We start from the raw sequence: 21,906 nt of genomic DNA, 5'->3' as shown, positions 1-21,906 counted from the left end.
AGGTTAGATGAGATTGATTTTGTCATCAGACGTTGCAAGCCGCCCAAACCTCGCTTGCGTTTTCTCTTCTGCGGGTGGTTTGCTTTCCCCACGCTCAGGCTACAAAGCATTTGCCTGATTTGCTGCTGCTGATCAAATGACGACTGATTAGTCAATCGGTTCCTTGCTCCAATTCAAGAATACTTGCTTTACACAAAGCCCATTTAGGCGGTTCCCGATGTTGTGGGCCTTGTGTCAGCTCGACAATAGGGTTAGTAGACAGTCTTGTATGCCAGCAATAACGAAGCCATTCTGGTGAACTTCGCTACGTTATCAACTCCCTTGGCCACAGCACCACGCTGGCGTGATAAACGGGTTAAAAATATCGTAAGTGAAACTACGACAGGGCATTTGTCCTGCGGGTAAAGCTTACTTTGTTAATTATGGGGGCAACAATAACAACATCGCAAGCTTATTAGTCCCGAGCATTAACTAATTAAAACATTTCGGTGATTATCGATGAGAAACTAATGATAATTCAAGGTAATATGACTATTGGTAGGATTATATATATATATATATATATATATACACACATTCACGTCTTCTATCTGGATAGATATAAAGCTTATTTAAAAAATTATGCAGTAATTTAATCTTACCTATGCTGCCGCATGCATACAGCCTTAAACCTTCTTAGGATTTAAAGGATCTTTTGTAACAAACATTTGAATCATAGTAGAACTCAAATTCTTTTTCTCGCGCATGAATTTGCTCTACCGCGATGGAATACAGAGAATCGGGTGCTTGCTCTTATTAGATTTTAGTTTGAGTAGGACAAATTTAGACTGGTGTTTATCTAATCTAGGTGGAGGGCCTGTTTCAGACTTTTTATAATAAGTCTTTGGTATTTCGATAACGTACAGCCTAAAATTGTTGGCGAAAAACCTCCATGCTGGCGCATTTACAGAATCACAATAATAATAATCGTTTTGAGGCTTCAGCTCAGTTGGAGAACAGGCTTGTAATTTGTATAGTTTGGTGATAATTCGGTAGTTTACTCCATATATTTGAAAGGTCATTGTATCGTCATTCTTCAGCTAAGGTGCCCGATCCGGCTGCTGATTGTGCACACTACTGGTGCAATTAGCACAGCCTGCTGTTTTTCATGTCAGCGAAGGATGATCGAGGGTGCTGATTGGTGTTGCTGAAGTAAAATCCTGATATGGCCTCGGCGGACACGGACCGAACTGCGCTATTTACGGTTACCATTTTATATCATTCTAAATTCGGATGTCGTAGAGGTAAATTCCAATCCAATTGAACAGTGTGCACCAATTCAGTAGCCTAGCGTTTCTGGCTGCGCGTACGCGTCAGAGAGTCCAAATCAGACTTAATGGAAGTACGGTATGTAAAATATTCTGAGCGAAGTCCTGTATGTATATGATGAGCGCCGACGAGAGCGGGCCGCTTCGCCGAGCTAGGTAACGTTGGGCGTGTTAGCATTGTAGATGTGCCGGAGACTGCATGGGGCGGCTCTTACAGAGCAGCAGGACGAGTTCTCTGCCTCTTCGGCAGTACGTAAACGCAACTGGCACAGATATACCCGATGTTATCGTGGTGCGTATATGGTGGCAACACCATATTCGTCCGCGGTCTCTGACAGTCCCCACAAGAAAAACATATGACAGAAAGTTAGCAACAGGCAGGCATTTAGTAATGTGAAGCAGCAACGCGATTGGTCGACAGCCGACCCTGCTATATATTAGCTTCTTACCGGATCGACTGGCGAATAGGCCCGCTTGAGATGATGGACGGGAAACTAATTGTCCTCTGGATTCGCGCCCGCCTAGAGCCAACCAGCGAATAGACCCAAAAGCGCTCATACACACAGACGCTCGGCGCTTCTATAGATCGACAAGTCAGCGATGATACAAACTACAGCACGTGGCTTGACTACAGTGTCGACCAGACGCAAAATGGGCGGAACACATCCATCCATGTGGGAAGTTGTACAGCAAGCAGCTACAAGCTGTTTCGAGAAAAAGAAGCCTCAGGCTGTAGCGTTATATTATTATATTACTAAGATAATAAGCATTGAGCAATCACTGATCTATTCAAAATGTCTAGTAATACCTGGACTCATCGTTTGCTTTTTCAAAATGAGGTTTTCGTGAATGTAGCGGAAAACAAGTAGACTTAATCAGTAAGACGACCATTTTTTTTTATGAAATCTTCCTGCTGAATTTATTTTGTGCGAGTTCACTTATTATTTCAATTAAAATTCTGTATTACATGACATAAGCTACTACATACATCACAATGTTAGTATTTGCATTGTAAAGAGGCTACAACCTCGTCCTTTAAGGTTAATTGGGCTTATTACATGAACAAGTCTCGGAACCGATTAGACCTTGACTTAAAAATCGCAAAGCGTGTAGACCTATACCAATTGTTATCTTTCCTGAGACGATCCTAATCTTATATTTCAAATATATCTGTTAGTTTCTCTTCTAATTGCCAGCTGGCGGCAGCCAGGCAAGCTAGATAGTGGCGATAGAAGCTTTCAAAAGAAAGTAGACCGAGATAATAGAAAGCAGCTTCAGTAATTAAAAGACTCAACAACAAGTGTATATGTATGTAGTTATGCATGTATGTTAAAATCTAGCATAGTTACAAAAGAGAAACGGAAAAGTGCTGACAGGTTCGATATGTCGCTAAACAAACCTCGTTTTTACGGCTAGATAAAAGCCGTAAAAAGTGTGATTCCTATTTTTTAAAACTATCTCGTATAGGAAGACATATCACCGTCTCCGCGATGGCGCAGCGGCCTCCTCACGTTTTTTATTCGCTTTCTAAGGGAATGTACGCACCTTAGGCTCGAATTGGAAAATAAATATATTTATTTCATGGTTGCAGAGCGTAAGTCGTCTAGTGCGCCGTCTAGTCAACAGAGTTTTCGAGCACATAACATTCATTTAATACGGCGTCTTGTAAAAATATGGTATATTAGGATAGTGTAGGAAAAAAAAACCATAACTTCGAGAAGGATATGACAATGGACCAGTAGAGTGGAGAATCAGACGTGACAAAGCTACAATGGAAATATCTGAACGTAGTAATAACGTCGTAGTGACGGTATGAGACAGATTTGACTCTTACAGAATAACATAACATTAAAGGCAAGTGATTTAGAAACAAACGTATCCGATAAGCCAATACAAAAATTAAGGCGCGTTACAACAAAGCTAAGGCGTTAATAAATCTGCGTGAGTTACGTAAATGATGAAGCACGAGATTATGAATTTATAATCATTTAAGGTACATACATACATACATACATACATATATACATACACCTATTGTTGTGGGCGGGTCGCCCTAGCGATTGGCAGACGTATTACTTGTCGTTCGTTTGATCCCTGTAACGCAACGTACGCCTTTGCCAATTTCACGACACATGACTTTCACGTGTCGCCGCTTTCAAACAAGCTTGTGGAACCTGGTGGAACCATTCGTTATAGATGATTGCATGATAACCCGTAAAGTAGCGTTATTTGTTGGTGTTTTTTTTTCGGATTTTGTAGTTTTTTTCCGTCCGCAAGAATGCAGGTCATGTGTTACCTGCACCATACAAAGTCGTCGTCTGTGGAACAGGAGAGTGACCCAGATAGTATAGATAGAAATATGATACATACACCGAGATAAATGCACCACCTACCATATTAGGATATTCTTAGCATAGGTGGTAACCACAATGTAAAAGTGTTCGTAATGTGTGGTTTGGGTCATCTCGGGCTTATTTCATGGTTCCGCTGTCTCCTGGATTCATTTCCTTAGCAGGTGAAAATGTATGTTGGACACTGCAACGTGTCTGCTCTTTACCGTTCCCGTTTTCCTCTATAGAAAAGAAATTCTGATTCTGGAAGTACCTGAGAAATGACCTAAAGGCATGACTTACGTCACTTGTTATCAATAATAGTTAATAACTTAGTTTTTTGTTGGGGCAGATTTTGTCGAAAGCTCTTCGCTGTTCGATCTACAACTACATTTTCGTTTTAGGTTATTTCAACTGATACGGCACCTATTTGTTTAGTCAGACTAAGGTGAACAATTGTGGTATTTTTATATCCACCAAGCCTAAGCGCTACCACCCGTAAACTTTGAGGTGGGTCAGCCTTCATCACTGTTCTGAACTCCCCTTAATTCTCCTTTGCATAGCGTCATCTTCGACAATCATTTTCCATTAAAATTTCCCCTCCTGTTTAGGCCAACGGTTTGTAGTAGTAGATTCTTCATCAAACGCAAGATTTACGCGCCGAGTTGTCTCTGCTACTGTAGTTCCAAGATGTAACTCATATGTATAGACGAGTCGAATTTTAAGAATTCTCGCAGCTTGCTGCACCTCCCCTCCTAACAATCTGAGTGACCATATCCATGGGAATCGTCTCGTAAAACGTAAAAGCGCATCTCGAATACAAAAAGTGCGATTATTTCTAGATAAAGCCTAAATATTACCTTTTTTTGTATTTAATCAACCTAAAACATATTAGTGCCAAACAAGTTAGCTTTGGCGGCTCACTCGATTAGGATAAGCTACGATTTTCGGTTTTTTCTGACCTTATTCGTAAAGATAACTATCAATCTATATCAATCAATGTAATGCTTCAGCTGCCCACATTTTACAGTATTCCTTTTTGTACATGATAGTTACACTAGACCGTGTCCCTTGTCTCGACTGTAAAAGACGAAGCCATTTCTCTCATGTACACACCACCACATGACTTCTGAACGGCTTCCATGATCCGAACATCTCGACAGGGTAGTTAAGTAAGCTATTGGTGCGTCTACTGTTAGCTACAAGCTGAATCGGATCTCGTGTAGTAACGAATACGAAAGCTAGCAGAAAGCACCACGTGAGGGCTTGAGGCAATGTGGCGCATGGTGAAGCGAAATATTAGATTCTATCAGCATGCTAAGGGCTGCGGCGAAAGTGAGTACATTAATGGGTCTCGTTATCCTCATTGTTTTCCGTGATCATCGCTCAAGATTTCGTGCTCAATCACAGGATAAAAACATCAAACTGCATAAAATGATGTTGAGATCTTTTCGACTGAGGAGCACTTCAGGAAAAGTGGAACAACTGCGGCGGGAAATATCTTTTAGAATAGGCTCATATATGTACCGGGTTTACTAATTCCAGACATCATGGCAGATTTATTATCGCAATAGGGTGGTATAGCGTTTTAACAAATGACTGATGTTGTACAAAATCCAAGATCAAGCATCGGTCACTTACAAGCTCGATAAAACGGTCGTAAAGATGTTATTGAATTGCAGATAGAAGCAAGACGATTCACGAGGCGCGAGCAGGACAACGACCTTTAGATGATAGCCAGAGTCTGGCTGAATTTGTTTTTATGTTACACTGTGCTAGTGGCAAGTGGTTTACTCTAAATGGATTTAGCATTAACCTTGAAACTATGGTGGTTAAAGGCCAAAAAGCTTTTTGCAAGGTAACCTATCGTTAGCGAGTGATCATCTGACACTATAATATGCAGCTTACGAGTCAGTTTTTAATAAATCCCTCTTAGTATTGTAACCGACCTCGAACCAGCTATAATCAATCTCTAGTCTGATGGCATCAATCACCGAGACAAGCGCATCAATCTTTGCTGCCAGCCCGCCACGCAGAGCCACCGACACCAACAATAGCACTGCATTAGGGCGACGACTAATCATCTCCGTCTCTATTCGGTTTCCCGTCACGGTACACACGCTGGCGCCCTCCGTGTCGTTTGCTAGAATTACCGTTACGCCTTACACAAACTTCATCATTTGCACTGTTATGCTTGACTACCGACATTACATTTTTCAATACTATATTACAGTCGTTTAATTTATTTGGACGCTCTTAATATGTACGTTTTCATAATACCGAATCTGTACGACGCTGATATAAGGTTAGAAGCCACTTCCACAAGGACAGTTCAACATTTCAAGCAAATATAAAAATATATCTTTTTTAAAAAATGAAAGCGAGGTGTCCGCTGAGTACGAAATACGTTACTAAAGGTATAAATTCGACTGTCCTCCAATTGTGCGCAGTGTTCGAATTTCGTGTTGCTATTTAGAGCTTAATATACGGGAAAAACATTGGCATCAAAAACGATGGCTAAGAAATGCGGGTTTTATGGAACACGCAGCCGTCGTTGCTGATCACACAATCTTAGATAATGCTTACATAGTGATATATCGCGCACATTTTAGGAGATATCGCAGCTAGGGCGAATTTACACGGCTAAAATGATTCATTATTAAGAACTCATATTGTAACTTATTATATTATTAAGCCTTCTTTAAAAAAAGAAGGCTTTTAATAATGTAACAAGAAAAGTAGTTTTTTAATTCGCCGAATGAACCGGTACTCAGATCTTGTATAGGTCCTGTAAACTACTTGGATGGGTTTACGCTAGCGCGCTAGCGTTGCGCTTCTCTCGGAGGTTTGATTGTCTCGTTTGACTGATCAGGTCTTCCTGGACAACTGATGTGTGGATGGCCATAGGAGCTTCTTAGGAACTTCGCATTTTGTGACAGTATATTTAGTACATAATGCTTTATGATTTAGCCTGTAGATTTAGCTAAGTTTAGGGGTTACACGGGCAGTTTCGTTTTTATAATAGGGGAGCATCTATTTTATATATTAGCATAATCGAATTTTCAAAATCTCGCGTTATTATATTTTTTCCTCGATGATACAAAAGGTGAGGCTTTATGGAACAGCTGAGCATTTTCTACTTCGTTGCTTACCTACAAAGCAAAATAATCGACCTGTTTTTTTTGGATTTTTTACAGTTTCACGTAATTTTATACATAGAATGATTATTTGAGATTCTTATTCCCTTCAAGGCTAAAGTATCATGCTTGTTGAACTTTTATAGACATGCTTACTGTTTTGGGTACATTAAGCGATTTGATTTAACAGCACTGTGAAGGAACTTCTAACTATTGTTTTCATAAAACCCCACAATGTTGCCAAAGTATTGTGTTCTCGAGTCATATAAGCGCTGTATTCTGTTGATCAGCAACCCGCCTTAGTACTTATAAACGTCATTGTCCTCGGAACAGCGCCGAAAATTATACACTCATTTCGTTTTGTAGAAATTGCTGTGCAGTTAGCAAACGGTAAATTCAAATTTGTGCAAATCACTCATAAAAAAAAGAGAGCGCTGCTTAAGACTCTGCAAAAAGCAGCTAGGGCTATTATAGATAAAGACGTTTTCGTCGGGCAGCCAGCTAGTGAACTTGTGATGAGCGAAGCCTTACTGAACGATACCCCAAGGTTGTGGTAACAGCTGCTGCAGCTGCTGGTAGTCCAAATGAGCTTTTTACGACACCTGTTCGTTCGCTTCGTTCTTTAATATATTTCAAGTGACTACATGAACAGCACGCCTTGTCCAATGTGCAAGATTCATTCAGCAAGGGTGTACCCTGCCCAAAGCATGGCCAATTGCGTATGAGTTGGAAAAGGGAACTGAACATGAACGAATCTTCCAGATAACATTGCGACCAAAGGAGTAGAAAACAGTTGGATGAAGACTCCCTCGCAGGACACCCTTAAGATGGCCTTCTTGTATGTGATGATTTTGCTTCGATAGCAATAATCTACGCACTCGATGGCGTCGTGCAGTTATACTAGCTCATCAAACATCTCGACGAGGCGCCCCGTCTTACGCCAATGGTCTCACCAAAAATAGTTGAGCTTAACGATCGTAATTTGTGGCCGAAGTGATAGTCACATGAGTGCAGATCTTTTCTTACAACGTGCACCTCTGTGGTTGCAAGTGGAAAAAACAGTTCGGACGTGCTTTACAGTGCGCTTTAAGGACTATATGTACACCCACTGAGCGCGGATAACCACGAGACGCAAACAGGAGAATGGTGTCCACATGATCACATTTCCTTGACACTGTTCGTACAAGCTGCAACCCCTACATGTGGTAGCTGTTAGGTGATGAAAGGTTTTGTTGACTAGCACAAAATAATCATTATTCACAGTCGTGTCTAAAGTCGAGAACGTCGTGTCTTTATTATTATCTTTTCTATTAGGCAAGACAGGTACGTTTTACTGTACGAAAACACAAAAAAAAAAAACCGAAAATGATAACACAAGCGACCAGTCAGCTAAGCCCATCGGGCCATCACAAATTGTCATTCCAGCAGACTAACCGTAACCCTAGAGGATGGAGTTTCTGTTTCGGATTGTTTTCACCGCAAGAAATAAGAGACAAAGTTGGTAAAGCATTCATCTGTGTCTTTGAAATGTAGGTTCGTGCGTTTTAGCTGTCAAACAAAATAAAGTGCGTATTGTTAATTATATTGTTCAGATAAATGTGTGTGTGTGTGCTACATCTTCGTGCATAATCATTTGTGGCTTATATAGCCCCACCGTTAACCCATATAGCAATACTTAATCAATTGTTGTTCGTTCTTTCCTGTCGGCGAGACAGAGGCGTCTTTACGTGACAACGTTCTTTCAATGTTAGCATCAAGTAGATTTTGTTCCGTATAGCCCACCTTCTTCCCATTACATTAATTTAATCCTTAGGACAAGACCTATGCATACTCTATTACGGGTGCTAAATTTACGACTTCCTCAATAAAATGCTATCTAACATCAGCATTCTTGTACATGCTGATAATCCTCTGCATATATATATATATATATATAAAGGAACAAGGCGTCTTAGACCAATACAGACGTCATGACGAGTTACCAATGTCTCGTACTGTCACGTATATGCTCATCTCGTATACCTGAGCTGCCGGATTTTCGTTTTGGGATCGATTTGAATGGCCTACACATTATTATCTAACTGAAAACCCGTTAAGCAAAAATTCTACATTACTAGTTTACTTATGCTCAACTTGTTACACTAAAACAAAGTGTTGGTCGTCTGGAAAAAAAACTCAGTTTGTGACTAGAAAATCGTAGATAGGTCCAAACTTGATCGAAATTTGTCGAAATCTAGTAGCCCATATTAAAGTATAAGCTGTCCTTAGCGAAATAGACATGACCAATACATTCTGTAGGCACTAACTAATTTGTCATATGTACCACCACTCGTATTATACCACTCTACCAATAACGAATGTCCAAGTGTTTCTCGGCGTTCCATTTCGACATAGTTGTACTACGACAGTTTTCCCATAGATATAAGTTCGTCTCTCGAAGGTAGTTACAACAGAGAGACTGTGGAAACACACTTACTATTAGTGTACAAGCTAAGGGAACAGCATTTCGGCGACAGTGTCTTTCTAATATTGTCGGCATACAATGTTAAATATATTGTAGAAACAGCTGTATATTTTCAAGATACCACTAACTCTCAACCTTCATATATCCCACTTCTATTTTGCACCAGTAGTCAACTTGCTTTATAACTATAATATTATATTCGTGTTATAAAGTGAAGGTTGTATCCACTTGAGGAACTCGGACCGATTCTAGGCCTTGCAGCTAGAAGGTCCTTCACGTAAGGCGCATAATTATTCGTTTCAGGCTAGAATTTTGCGAGATTTTAACAGAAGAATGGATTGCAGTTCGCAAAACATATTTCCGTACTTCTCCGATTCGTACACAAATCTATCTACTTTCAAATAATAACTTGCAAGCTGCAAGTTTTCGAATTTAAAATGGCTGGCTATTCATGTATTGTATTTTACACAAGACAGTACAAAATAGTCATTACTAAGCCATTCAACCACAATGCGATCTTGTTTCGTTAATAATGGCTGCCGCTGCCCATATATGATGTTAACCAACGACACGAATTTAACTGTGATGTTATTACAAATCACTCTATTTATATATATACTTTTTTCATGATCCATGCCGAAAACGGTGCGTAGTCTATAACTTGGTAGCACTTACTCGTGGCCTGAAGTTTAGAGGTCACAGAAGCAGAGTTATTGTTCGACTACAGCAAAGAACCTTGACGTTATATTTCTATCAGATGATATATTAAAATACTTGTTGTAAAGCAGGACCTTAGGTCAGAATAAATGCAGCTTAATTGGATTGAGTGGGTGCGTGATCCGACAGAGTATACTTTTCGTCACATATCGAAAAATATAGGCTTTTACTTAGCAGAAATTCGCTTTTTCATTACTTACTTATCTCTTCTATAATATAAGAATGAATATACTAATGACAAAACATTATTCCTATCATTCTAAAAATTGGCCAAATGTCACGATAAGCAGCTCGAAACCGGGAGCACTGTGACACAATTGGTACTACTGTATGATGTATCCACCATAAACACCTCGATTTACTCTTTAATATTGGTCCTACACCAGCTTCTTTCACCTTAACATTGCATTGAAGCATTTAATAGCCTTTTCCATAGGCGTATCGTTGACCAGCACGCTTGATATATCACTTTGTACCGTATGTCGAATAGACATGTTTTTATGAATATGCTCTAAATAACTCCTCATTACAAAAACGGATAAAGTCAACGGAGGATATCTCCCTCTGCATAGGGGGGCGGGATCGGGATATCATCTTCGTGCGACTGTATCTCGTCAAAGAGCCAGGTTTAATTGCTGCACTGTGGAGGTTTATTTAGCGTTTTGAAACAGAACTCACGGCCAGAATGATTCGACGTGACCACAGCCCCTTAGTAACAACAGAGACAAGTGATAATAACGCATTTACGTCCAACATCGACTTTTCAATGTATGGGGCACAGCACCGCCGTACACCCCCTATGTTACATTTCTACTAGTCCGTAATTTATAAACGGCTAAGCTTCCCGTCCTGATACAGAACTGCTTTAGGGAAACCTCTCACATCAATCAAATTGGTGGGTACGCCGTCCCGACGCCTCGTCAGTAATGGCAACCATTAACTTAACAGCTGCAACTTCTTGTGGCAGCAACACGTCTTTGAGTTGGGTAGTTGATACATTCGAAAATGTTCATTTTCGAATGATTTCGAATTGAGGAAACGCGTACGTAACATCACAGTTGACAACAAAGCCATGGATTGCTTTCGCGTCAATAACTACCATCACTATGTATTAGAGGTAGATACTGCAGGATAGCACACAATATCTCTGCTGATTATTAAGAGAAATTTAACATAATAATCCCAACACATAATTACTATGTGCCTGTGCTGTGAATTTGTTATTTCGTTTCGGGTGAAGAGTAAATATATCGCGGTAATTCTGCTGGAGATGGAAATTTCATTTCCGCGCGTATTCTCGTCGGCAACAATACTACTTGATGATTTATCTTCACTCTGCACAGATGAAGCTACTCTAGATAGATATAAGACTGCCGATGCTGACCACTCACACAATAGCAACCGTTCGATCGAGTGCTGCATAACTTCACACTTTCTGATCAGCGGGTTTTGCTAGTCAGTCTGGCTGATATCACCCGCAGTCTGATATAAGCCATAGACCATAAAAAAGAGACCATAAAAAATCTCCATCCCGTTCCAGCTGGAATACTCTTATAACAGTTGATCTTTCAGCCCGTTCCATTACTAACCAATACGATTCGAGTTGCGGCCAATGTAGCTTGAGTACAGACGCGCCTCATTCGCTCCTAACTCGACTCAAATTAAATTTTATAGAGCTTGAATATCAATCAATCACCATAAAACTTTTACCTCAAAAACGTGTTCAAAGCATCATCAATAACATACAGCGCACAGGACTCCTAGACAAAGTGAAATTGAAGCGACGAGTTCATAGGAGCAGATCAAACTTCCAACAATACATTAAATGACTTCCTGAACCTCAACTGATTCCATCTAACGTAAGTATATCTCAGCTAAACGCCAATCGTTATTCGGTTTCTCTCAGCGAATTTGACTTACGTTACACCTAACCTTACACCAACTATAGTCGACTGCGCATTTTCACAAACACGATTCCAATTTTATGATGTTCTATGGCACCAACCCCTTTACTCGGCTGCAGCTAAAAGTAACCCGTTACTCTTGAGCTCTTTTCTGAAGCGTTCCTTTAACAACGCGTCCAATACACTAGGACAATCTTCTCTTGAAGCCGTGAAAAGCTTCGTGCGTAGGCTTTCGGCTATCGAACAAACTACCGAAACCAACAATTAGCGGACGCCTAATATTTTATATAAAGATGGTTGAAGGTACGCTGGAAGTTTCCTCGACACGCTGACGTGACAACACTACTGCTGGCACTAAAGCACTACTGTGTTTCACCGTCACGTCCACTAAGGTCCGTGTAAATTTGACGAGAAGAATTACAGTGTTAGTTGGACAATAATTAAAATCGGTCGTTGTATGACGAGTTTGGTGCTCAGCAAATATTTTTCGGTAGAGACACGTTGGCCTTTTAAGTGGGAACCAGGCTACAAGATCAATGCAGTAGATGCGTAGCTGCGAAGGTACGCTTTTGGTCAAGCGCCAAAAAGTCCTCGACTATCTCAAAAACGGTTACATTCAAGTAAAAAAAGAGTGCTTAATGATAACTGCCGAACATAGGCGATTCGTAGTAGTTCGCATATACAGTAGACAATAATAAGAGTCAATTGTATTTTATCGAAATGCTGAAACATCTTGCGATACGCTATGTCATAAAAATTCTCTGCTTAGGGAAACGAAACAGAATCGTGAAAATTCAAAACATCGTGTGGTCAAAATTCTGTTTGAATTCGTGTAGAGATAGTTAAAAATCCATTAGATTGGATACAAAAATCAATTTTTTATGCCTCGATAGTAACTGGAAAGAGCAGCTAGCAGAATTTAGAGGCGCTACCAAAAGTTTCACAGTGCTAGAGTAGAGAAGAGAAAGGTGGAAGGCATTTAATGTCCAACCCATGACCACGAACATGAGGAACCTCGGGAAAAATACTTTGGTTACAAACAACTCATTGAATGTATGAGTGAATGATAATTCTAAGATGAATAGACTTCCCGTGTTATTGTGACACTGAGGTTTTCCACTTACATTTACAAATTGCGGACACAGTAGTGGATACTGCTTTTTTTTGCGTATAGAAAACGTAATTAATGAAGCCACATTAAAACAGGGTCATCAATACACGTAATGATAAATGGTAGTAGGCACGAGCGGCCATAGCGTCTCAATTGCGAATCTAATGCCTGTGCCGTTGTCTATTTTGGTTTCCAACGGGCGTCGCTTGCTGGCCATACGGCTTTCTTCTCAGCTTAGCTGAGCGTGCACTTTTATTCGGCAACGCCGCGCTACCATCCGCACACGTTTGTCCTGCGGAGTCTTTAATAAGCGTCAGCACGAACTGGCAGCCAGTCAGTCAGTCAGTCAGTCAGTCAGTGCTCCTCGACTTTCTATGCTAACGTCGTTGGCTACAAACAACAGGAATCAATAGTGCTTTGTATTTGTAAGGCGTCACTTTGTTCATTCCCTTCTTTTGCAGTAACGGTTATAAACGACAAGCAACATTGACGTGTCTTTACAAGTGGACGTACAGAGTTAACTTTTGACTGAGACTTTTGAGCAAGTATAGTTGATTTTCCGTATCACTAGATATTATTGAAAGGTTGAATTATGCGATACGGTTTATATTGACCGACTTAACAACCACAGGCGATATCGAAATAAGGACGTATTACTTGTTTCAATAGGCAACTGAGGTCATGGAGCGAACGAATAATGCTGTGTCTGTACAATGACTTGGTACTACACAAAGACATTGAAACGCATTTGGTAAATTCAAAGGATATTATGCGCTAGCGTACCTCACAGATATTCCACGTTATTTAGTAATCAGACGTCTTTAGTGCAGAACCAGACGGTAGCGTGCCGTGCATAACGTCAGTTGGCCTTCCCTTACTAATATGCATAAATTAATACCTGTACGTCGTAGTAAATTACCAATAGGGAGTTTTGATTGTACAATCTAAGATGTTCCATTTGAATTTTCGCGGTTTGAGCAGTTCGGAGCTAATATTGTTAGTTTGAAACATCACCAGTTGATCATTTTTGCAAGAGAATTTCAATTTTACTTACTTACTATTTAGAGATTTACTATAAAAAATGAAATAACAATGTGTAACTGGTTGCGTTCCTAAGAATTAGCTGTATTGGATATCCGTATTGCGGTTACGTGGACTTGTGAGAATCCAAGTTATTTTGTTACCAGAAGCATTTGTTTTTTATCTAATGCATGCAGTAAACTATATGTATAACATTACAGATGACGATGGATATCAAAATACACGACTACTATGTGCCACTACTGGAAAACGTTGCGACGGGTAAGCTCTGCTGATCGATGAATAAAGATACGGTTTATGTAGTGAGGCTTTGAGGCAAAATTTACTTACTAATGTGCTTCGTTTCTGAATTTTTTATGCTATATCGCGTGAGTTGCGGATCTTTAGGAACACAATCTGAAGAGACGTACAGAAGAGTATAGTCTGACTTGAACTTTAAACGGGTTACACTTGTCCGGCATGTAGGATCCTTGATTGTGTTCTAATGTGAATAAAGTTACCTGCACAATTATTACACCCCACTGACGGACGTCGTTGGCGAAAACGGGTAGCTCTGGCACGTAGAAACCTATTGTAATCTTCAAGCTTTACGAAGTACTACGTTTACCCCCAAATAATGGTTCAACATAAGGTGTAGTGATTAAATGATGACCTCGGCAACGTCCGACGACTCTCGCCCGCCTGATTAATTAAGTCTAACAAAGACGACGTTGTATCTATCTATCTATTACTGATAATTTTCTTTGATGCTAATCCATACATAAGCGCCGACTACGCTATTACGATGCCTTTGAGCTCTGAGATTCTTCGCTTCAAGGACGTTGTTCTTATCAAAAATATAAGAAAACATGGCCATTGTTCAAATCCGTGCTAATAAATACCAAGAAAAATTATGTCGATAGCACTTAGCGACTACAATTATTTCTTCCTGGTTGCATTAACTTAGTACTTCCCTCGCCTTCAGCGTTGAACTTGCTAGCCCAATTGGTAATAATTTGCTCAGTGAGCTAATTATTAACACGGCGAATGATTACATACCGGAAGGTAGCTACACAGAAAAGGCATACATCTGGCTGGTTGCGACACCCGCTGCAGGCAGCAACCATCAGGATCGCTGCTTCTCAAGTCCACCAAACAAGCCAGTGCGTAAGCTTCTCGTTGTCCGGTACCGTCCGGCGCCAAAGCAGAAAGGCTTCCTCACTGCATCATCGCTAGCGACGCTTCAGCTAGTCTTGTAATAGTGCTGCAGAGAACTGACGAATTCGATTCTTAAAGGGAATGAGATAAAGAGACACCCATCTAATGCTAATCTAGCACATAGGATTAAAAAAGAAATGACTGCTATTTATCTCACCTACTGATCTTTTTGCTAACCTTCTTTTTCAATCGTCGTTTTAAACTTATTTTGGCCTATTCCACGTTAGTTGTCATTGCCAATCAGAGTTCATGCAGATAATGCCTTGACTACATCCTACCTCTATGTGAATCATCAAAGCAGCGGGTTCACAAATTGCATACTGAAACAAGAACTGTACAAAGACGGAAGACTTCACACAAATTATTTCGATTCACTTTATGCTATTTACTCTATATTTCCGTTTTTCTCCTTGTTCAGAGCTCACTGTTTGTTACCACTATTATCTTTACTTATCCAGTTCTATTAGTAGGCTAGTCAAACAAAACCAAATTATTGAACTATAGTTTTGATGCCTTGAGGGACTAGGGCATAATCAAACTATATGGGGATGTCATTACTATTATATTATCACTATTACCAGTGTTTGTTTCTAATTTTAGATTAGTAGAGAAGAACTTTTCTTCGACTCAAACAAATGGATTCACGACGATTGCGAGCATTTTTCTTTAGAGCTTCTGAAAGAGCAGTCTTCTGAAAGGAAGCCGATTTTAAACAATCTAAATTCAATAAATATAGCCAATTTGAAGTCCACAACAGCTAATAGGCACTTCTTAGGTTAAGTATAGGATATGTGCCTAATGAAGGCTCGCAGTAATTTTTTTCCGTTGAGGAACGGTGCAACCGTTATATGAATTATGAAATAGAAGCTAGTTAAAATTGAAAATAGGTAAGGTAGGTTTATTCTCATTAGCTGTGATTCGCAGGTTCCGAAGCACCCCGTGGCGTACGTTGAGCTTAAGTAACTACTAATATTGAGCCAAAGGTCAATCGCAAATGTGCCGGACATCTCATTCAATGCTGATTTATGCATTATGGAGCTTTATAAGGTGGAAGGAATACGTGGAACGACCTTTCTACATTGGTGTCGTGCGGTGGGATCATTCAACAGCCTGCCGATTGGTTGGATTCTATGGAGGCTCTTGCCCTGCATATACGAACAAAAAGCGCTCGATTTAGGATTACATCTAAATATATTATTAAGGAATGGAAAAAAAATCTTGAAAAAAAAGTGCGCAATTCCATAAACTGTAGTGGTTTGCGAAAGAAAAATTCGCTGGCACAGCTAGTAAACTTTCCGTGCCATCTACACTTTCTCGAAAACCTTATTTCAAGCCATTAGTGTTCAGAACTCTCGTTCTTAGACATCTTTTTTTATTTAGCAGAATGTGCAGGGTGCAACGCCGGAGAGAGAATATTCCAAGCCTGCATCTCTAATAGAAGGTCTCCCAATTTAAATTGTCCGGGGCCAACGTACAGCGGATTTCACCATAAAGTTTTTAATAATAAAAAGTGTTGTTTCGTCAATCACGTATGATTCGTGTCAAAGGATGTCAAAAGTGTTTTGCTATCTATTTACTTTGCAGCTCTCCAAAGAGGGTTAACTGAATCCTTTGCGGAGGTTTTAGTGAGAGTGGAAGATTGCCCCGACTTAACAAAGGCACCATTTTATCTTGCTGCAGAAGGTCTTTCAGGATCGGCTCGTATCTGTGACGTTGGGGGTACGTATACTAGCGAATAACATTTGATACATGACGCGATTGGAACACAAGATTAGTTTCACATGAATTTTATTTATTAGAGGGCCTTAACAAATACTGTGACGTCGATGATATGGGTATTTTTGGGTAACTATAAGCTTTTACGTCGGATATAAGGTTTTATCTAATGGTTCCATGAATTTGGCTATAAAAAAAGTAATATTTATTTGACCATTCGAATTTTTGTTCTCTTTCGCAAAGAGCCGCCCACGATAAAAGCTCATTTTATCACGAACCCTTCTAAACTCTCGGAATCCTAGCTAGTAATGATGCCGACGCTATAGCTTAGATAGTCGCGATCTTCCTTTATTTGTCCTAGACTGTCCTGAATTAGCTTGGAGACTTTGCAGACAACAGGAATCGATATTCCTCAAGCTAACCTAGAGGAAAAAAACATGCCTCTGAAAACGAGACTTCTATGCATATCCTGACTCCTCGTGCGTAACATTTCACATAATTTATGCATATCTAATTTCATACAAATAGATAACCATATCCATCTGAAAATTACCTAGTTAAATTGATGCCTAACAATCCGCCCCATATAAAATAAGACAAACGAAAATGTTTACTTTTAAACAACTTAGGCGACCTAAGCTTAGGTGTCACGCGTACTTTCTATTTTGATCAGTCGCATAGATCAGTCGCAATAGACTGATCTGTGACGAGACTAACCTGCGATCATTTTATTTATTTGCAGGAGTTCCCTACTTGATACCAGTAGCGCGGCCTGAAAAACGTTATAACTACGAAGAGGTATTATATATCACTTGTTGGCGCTACCCAGATAACATAATACATAGCTATCTGAGTTTGCGACTCCATAATACACGCAGCTACTGACACCTGGTGTGTATTCTTTAATAGTAGCTAGCCTGTGCGCTTCTGCATAGGGCGCACCTTGCTGTTTGTCATTTGGAAAAATACTCATAAGAGGGGGGCGTGAGCCATATAAGTGCATAATAAGTTCTCAATAATATAAGTCTCAAATCACTGTTCTCTAGATCACTCTAAAATGACAATGTACAACGTGCGCATACCAATGATTTTCTAATGGCGTTTCCATTAAACAATCTAATATTCTCTACCGATTGATTTCGAATTATCGGTAGATCGCTCTCTTGGCTGGCGTGCCGGATGGTTTCTTTGTCGGTGCCGGTGCAGGTCCCTGCCATGTTATCGGTACGAATTCCGAGGTAAGAATTACTGGACGTCTTATAGCTATAACTACATCCGATAGATGTGTCGCAAAATCCAATACGACATCACAACCGACAGTAATTTTAGTGTATACGATACAATATCTAATAAATTAATTGTACAAAGGCTTATATATATATATAAAACTAACTTAACGTGGAGGTTGACAACAGCTGTGGGCACGGGATAAAAAAGTTACATCAGTCAGTTCGCAAAATGCTGTTCTATTTTGTGGCCAAGAGGAACTTCTTTCATCTCCATTCATTTTCCAAAATAGAGTGACTGTCATAAGGCAGGATGCCCGAACCGGACCGAATCATAGGCGAAATGATTCTCTTCCAAAAAAAGCCTGAAATACTTACATTGGTGACAATTACAACTTGGCCAAAATGCAAATACTCTTCAGAGCGAAAAAAAAAGCGATCTTTGCTGAATTTAGCTGAGTTTAGAATAAGAAAACTTTCAACTGATTCCAAAGCGTATCAACTAGCTTATCTTTTGTACACGCTCAGATAAGCCTTAGAGAAGGTTGGTGGTAAAGCTTGAAAAAACAAGCAATATTGGCCATCCAGCATCGCCTCTAAATTAAGCAGTATGCCTTAGAGGCCTTCACTGGGATCCTTGTTACCGGACGCTACCAAATGCTATCGGACTATTTTATCCAATTCAACCTAAAGAAAGCTAAAATCTGCCTAGTTGGATTCCGAGTTCAAGTCGCTAATATTCTCCTACTTCGGTTATATGTTTTACCTGTCCCATTGCCATTTACAACGAATTGATTTATACCGTTTTAGCAACATTTCTTCTGCTATCAAGTGACTCTGATCCAGACGTGCTACTGTCATCTGTTATTCTGCAGCAGTTGTAGGCATCTATTTATACACACCTTATTGAAGTTACTCTACTAATGGGTAACGCCTTCTTTATGATGTAGTTTTTTTTCTATGATGAAGCCTCACGCATCTTTAAAAAACTCTTAATCATTCTGTTGTAAAAAAAAAGGACTATTCTTGCAAACCGTTTCTTGTACCGATTGTATCAAGTTAAAAATAGGCTTTACATTTCGATTTGCTTTAAACTCTCAGCCTTTACCAAGATAACTGCCCAAAAGGTAATTCCCCTTTATTTTATGGGGACTTTTTCGATACTGCTATGTTATATAGCAATGATAACATCGTTCACAAAAGCCGACTATAGACTAAGCAAACCAGTGCTGCGCGTCACTTTGTTAATATAACAATATTGATGAAGATATCGATCAAGAGTGATCACACTTTTTATTCGTTGATTTTTTCCAGTTAATGCCAAATATCAAATGTGGCGGTAATTCAGGAAACTTGACAAAAAACAAAACTTATTACGCCCGCATTCGTGAGGACGGGAGTCACCTTGTGGAGAAAGTGCCTCACGGATCAGCCGATTTCAGTTTAATGGGAAATGTCTTTCTATCGGAGGGAAAACCAGGCAAGGTCAGAGCATAAATGTGTAATCTTCACCTCACTAACTATTGACGAATAGCAAATGTACTGAGATTAACTCAATAATCTTACATTTCATCCTATATCTTGCAGGTTCTTCATCTTCATTTAAAGAAGCGAACGGGACCTGATAATTTAACCACGTCGATTCGTAAAATTCTTCTAAAGGAGTTTGGGCCTGATAGGCCTGTTGGTTTGGGTGGGGTATTCCTCATTACGAAAGGAAAAGCTAAGTTGCATATTATGGTAGGGATTGCTGCAGGCACGCAAAGACTGTCATTTAAACGAGTAGCACTAACCTTGTTAATATACAAAAGAGTATACGTAACGATATTTATTCCTTATATTTTATGAATACAGACGTGGCAGTTTTAGCAATTTGTTTTAGGTAACTTATTGACATAAAGAAGACTCGATAGATTGAACACTTACACGGTGAAGCGCTTTGAGTTTACGTTTTTTTTTTTTTTTTTGATATCATGGCTTTCAAACAACACAGAGTGCACTATGTCAACTTCAGTGAGTTTCTGGAAAAAGACTCTCGTAGAATGATTCAGTAATACCGTATACAAAGCACCATGATATTGCAGATGTCTATAGACCATTATTTATGGCAAGAAACAGTAGAAATAGATACACCATATCGCAAGCTCAATCGACCGAACGCAGAAAATGGCGAATTATTCGAACCTTTTATATATGACGTATCCTTCGGATGGAACTATTCCTAAGCACAAATAACTCCTTTTCAGGGTTACGGTGACACGGCCAGCGATTTTATTGCTACTACTACCTTAGTAGTAGATATCTGCCTGATTGCTAGCGTCAGCGTTCGATTAAGATATCAAGGGTTTACATATTTTGCAAAAGCGCGAGTTTTTTTTTATTGGCTCACAAACTACGTTTCTCTGATTTGGGCTTTATCTTTCAGCCAGGTTTTTCGAAGGATCCGCTTACTAACAATGAAGATGTTGAAAAATGGCTGCACTTTTTTGAATTCTCCGCGCCACTCATTTGTCTTTCCGTCATGTCGTCATACGATTCGGTACGCTATCAGTAGATATTTTACACTTTGTTTTTCCTACCATTTGTGATGTCTATACATGCACGTTCTCCATGATCGACTGGCAATTGACTCCTGCGTAAATTGTACCTTATCCAAAAGGGAGTACGTTTTAACGACATGTAAGCTGCTCAAATCCGAAGTAAACTGACTAAGTTAATTGAGGAATACTGCATGCAGAAGTCGTAAAAGTCAGCTGTAAGCTCTCATCGTTTTTTTTGAAATTATTTGATTCTGGAGTATTTTTTGAGAGTTTCAGGTTTTACGAAAAAATCGTCTTGAATTATTTCTATTTGTACTGCGATCGGAAATCAGAATATCTGTTTGGCTTCATAGGGCTGGGACTTGCGTATCGACCACACGCACTGCTTCAGCACCCACGGAGCAGGGGGACATTACCACAATGATACCACCCCGGAAGAAACGGAATACGACTGTTGGTTTAACGTTGCTGAAAAAATGGTCAGAATCGATCAGCCGAAGGAGACACATCAGATCGGACGGGACTAAGATTCAGGATAACTATCTATATCACACAATCGGTCAGCGATTTTTCGTATTGTGTTAGAAAATGTGCATTTAAAATTAAACACTGACTTAAACATTGGATCTACGTGATTATAGAAGTTGCTCTTGAGAATCCTATTTTTCTAATATACTAATAAAATTAGAGATTTGCATATGAATAAAACCTACCGTCCTTATCATTATAGTTAACTTTAACTTAACGGACTGCGATACTTTGTTCATTACTACCAAAACATAGGATTTCATTATAGGGAAAAACAAGATAATGCATTTTGCGGTTGTTACTGTAAACAGACTGTAAGCGTTAGCTGACCTAATGCTTACTAACGAATGGTCGAACCGTCTGCTTCTGAGAGGAGATACAAATGGGCTATACAATGCAAGTTCCTTAATGTAAATTTAATATAGCATATCGTTTTAATGAGGCCAAGAATGTAAATTCTAAAAGTGTACGTGTGTGAATGTTTCAAATCAGCATATGGATAAAATTAGATGTGTGCCGCACTGCATGAGAAAAACAATTCGTTTCAGAAGAACAGCCAGCTGTCTGTAAGTGAAGGGCACATATGCAATGAGTAAGGTACGAGTTAAATACACGATGAGTTGAACATCAGATCGATGCGAGTTTTATGGCATGAGGAGCTCCCTATTGACCCTAAACCCTTGCTCGA

At 39.6% G+C, this 21,906-nt stretch overlaps 2 protein-coding genes across 10 annotated transcripts in view; one reads left to right on the top strand and one right to left on the bottom strand.

Annotated features, from left to right (window-relative positions):
- Nucleotides 1-16,755, bottom strand: part of LOC111262174 (protein NDRG1) — a 40,683-nt gene extending 23,928 nt beyond the window's left edge. Inside the window, exon 1 of one of the 3 annotated variants that reach the window (XM_022836241.2) lies at nucleotides 15,050-16,755. The gene's annotated coding sequence lies outside the window, so the exon portion shown is untranslated. Of the gene's footprint in view, nucleotides 1-11,875; nucleotides 11,895-12,983; nucleotides 13,136-15,049 lie in introns of those variants that run through there. The other 2 variants (XM_022836240.2, XM_086968981.1) reach the window with 2 other exon arrangements.
- Nucleotides 11,545-21,398, top strand: LOC111262173 (beta-keto L-gulonate decarboxylase). 7 transcript variants are annotated; one of them, XM_086968976.1, is made up of 9 exons: nucleotides 11,545-11,814; nucleotides 14,212-14,272; nucleotides 16,793-16,927; nucleotides 17,667-17,722; nucleotides 18,079-18,162; nucleotides 19,465-19,635; nucleotides 19,738-19,890; nucleotides 20,580-20,689; nucleotides 21,044-21,398. In XM_086968976.1, exons 2-9 carry the CDS (start codon nucleotides 14,212-14,214, stop codon nucleotides 21,273-21,275), a joined length of 1,002 nt encoding a protein of 333 aa, XP_086825102.1. In that variant the 5' UTR covers nucleotides 11,545-11,814; the 3' UTR covers nucleotides 21,276-21,398. The 7 variants fall into 7 exon arrangements, with proteins under 7 accessions (XP_086825102.1, XP_086825101.1, XP_086825103.1 ...); XM_086968975.1 differs by lacking the exon at nucleotides 11,545-11,814 and adding an exon at nucleotides 13,270-13,395; XM_086968977.1 differs by lacking the exon at nucleotides 11,545-11,814 and adding an exon at nucleotides 13,393-13,511.
- Nucleotides 21,399-21,906: the final 508 nt, after the last annotated feature.

The sequence above is a fragment of the Varroa jacobsoni genome, unplaced genomic scaffold (assembly GCF_002532875.2).
Source record: "Varroa jacobsoni isolate VJ856 unplaced genomic scaffold, vjacob_1.0 scaffold_631, whole genome shotgun sequence".
In the NCBI taxonomy this organism is placed as follows: Eukaryota; Metazoa; Arthropoda; class Arachnida; order Mesostigmata; family Varroidae; genus Varroa; species Varroa jacobsoni.
Note: the sequence above shows the minus strand (reverse complement) of the source record. Positions and strands in the feature narration are given on the sequence as shown.

Bases quoted from the DNA above. Each gene is read 5' to 3' on its own strand.
- LOC111262173 (XM_086968976.1), top strand. From the start codon at position 14,212: ATGACGATGGATATCAAAATACACGACTACTATGTGCCACTACTGGAA. The intron at 17,723-18,078 runs GTATTATATATC...AATTATCGGTAG, and splicing joins AACGTTATAACTACGAAGAG to ATCGCTCTCTTGGCTGGCGT. The intron at 19,891-20,579 runs GTAGGGATTGCT...TCTTTCAGCCAG, and splicing joins AAGCTAAGTTGCATATTATG to GTTTTTCGAAGGATCCGCTT.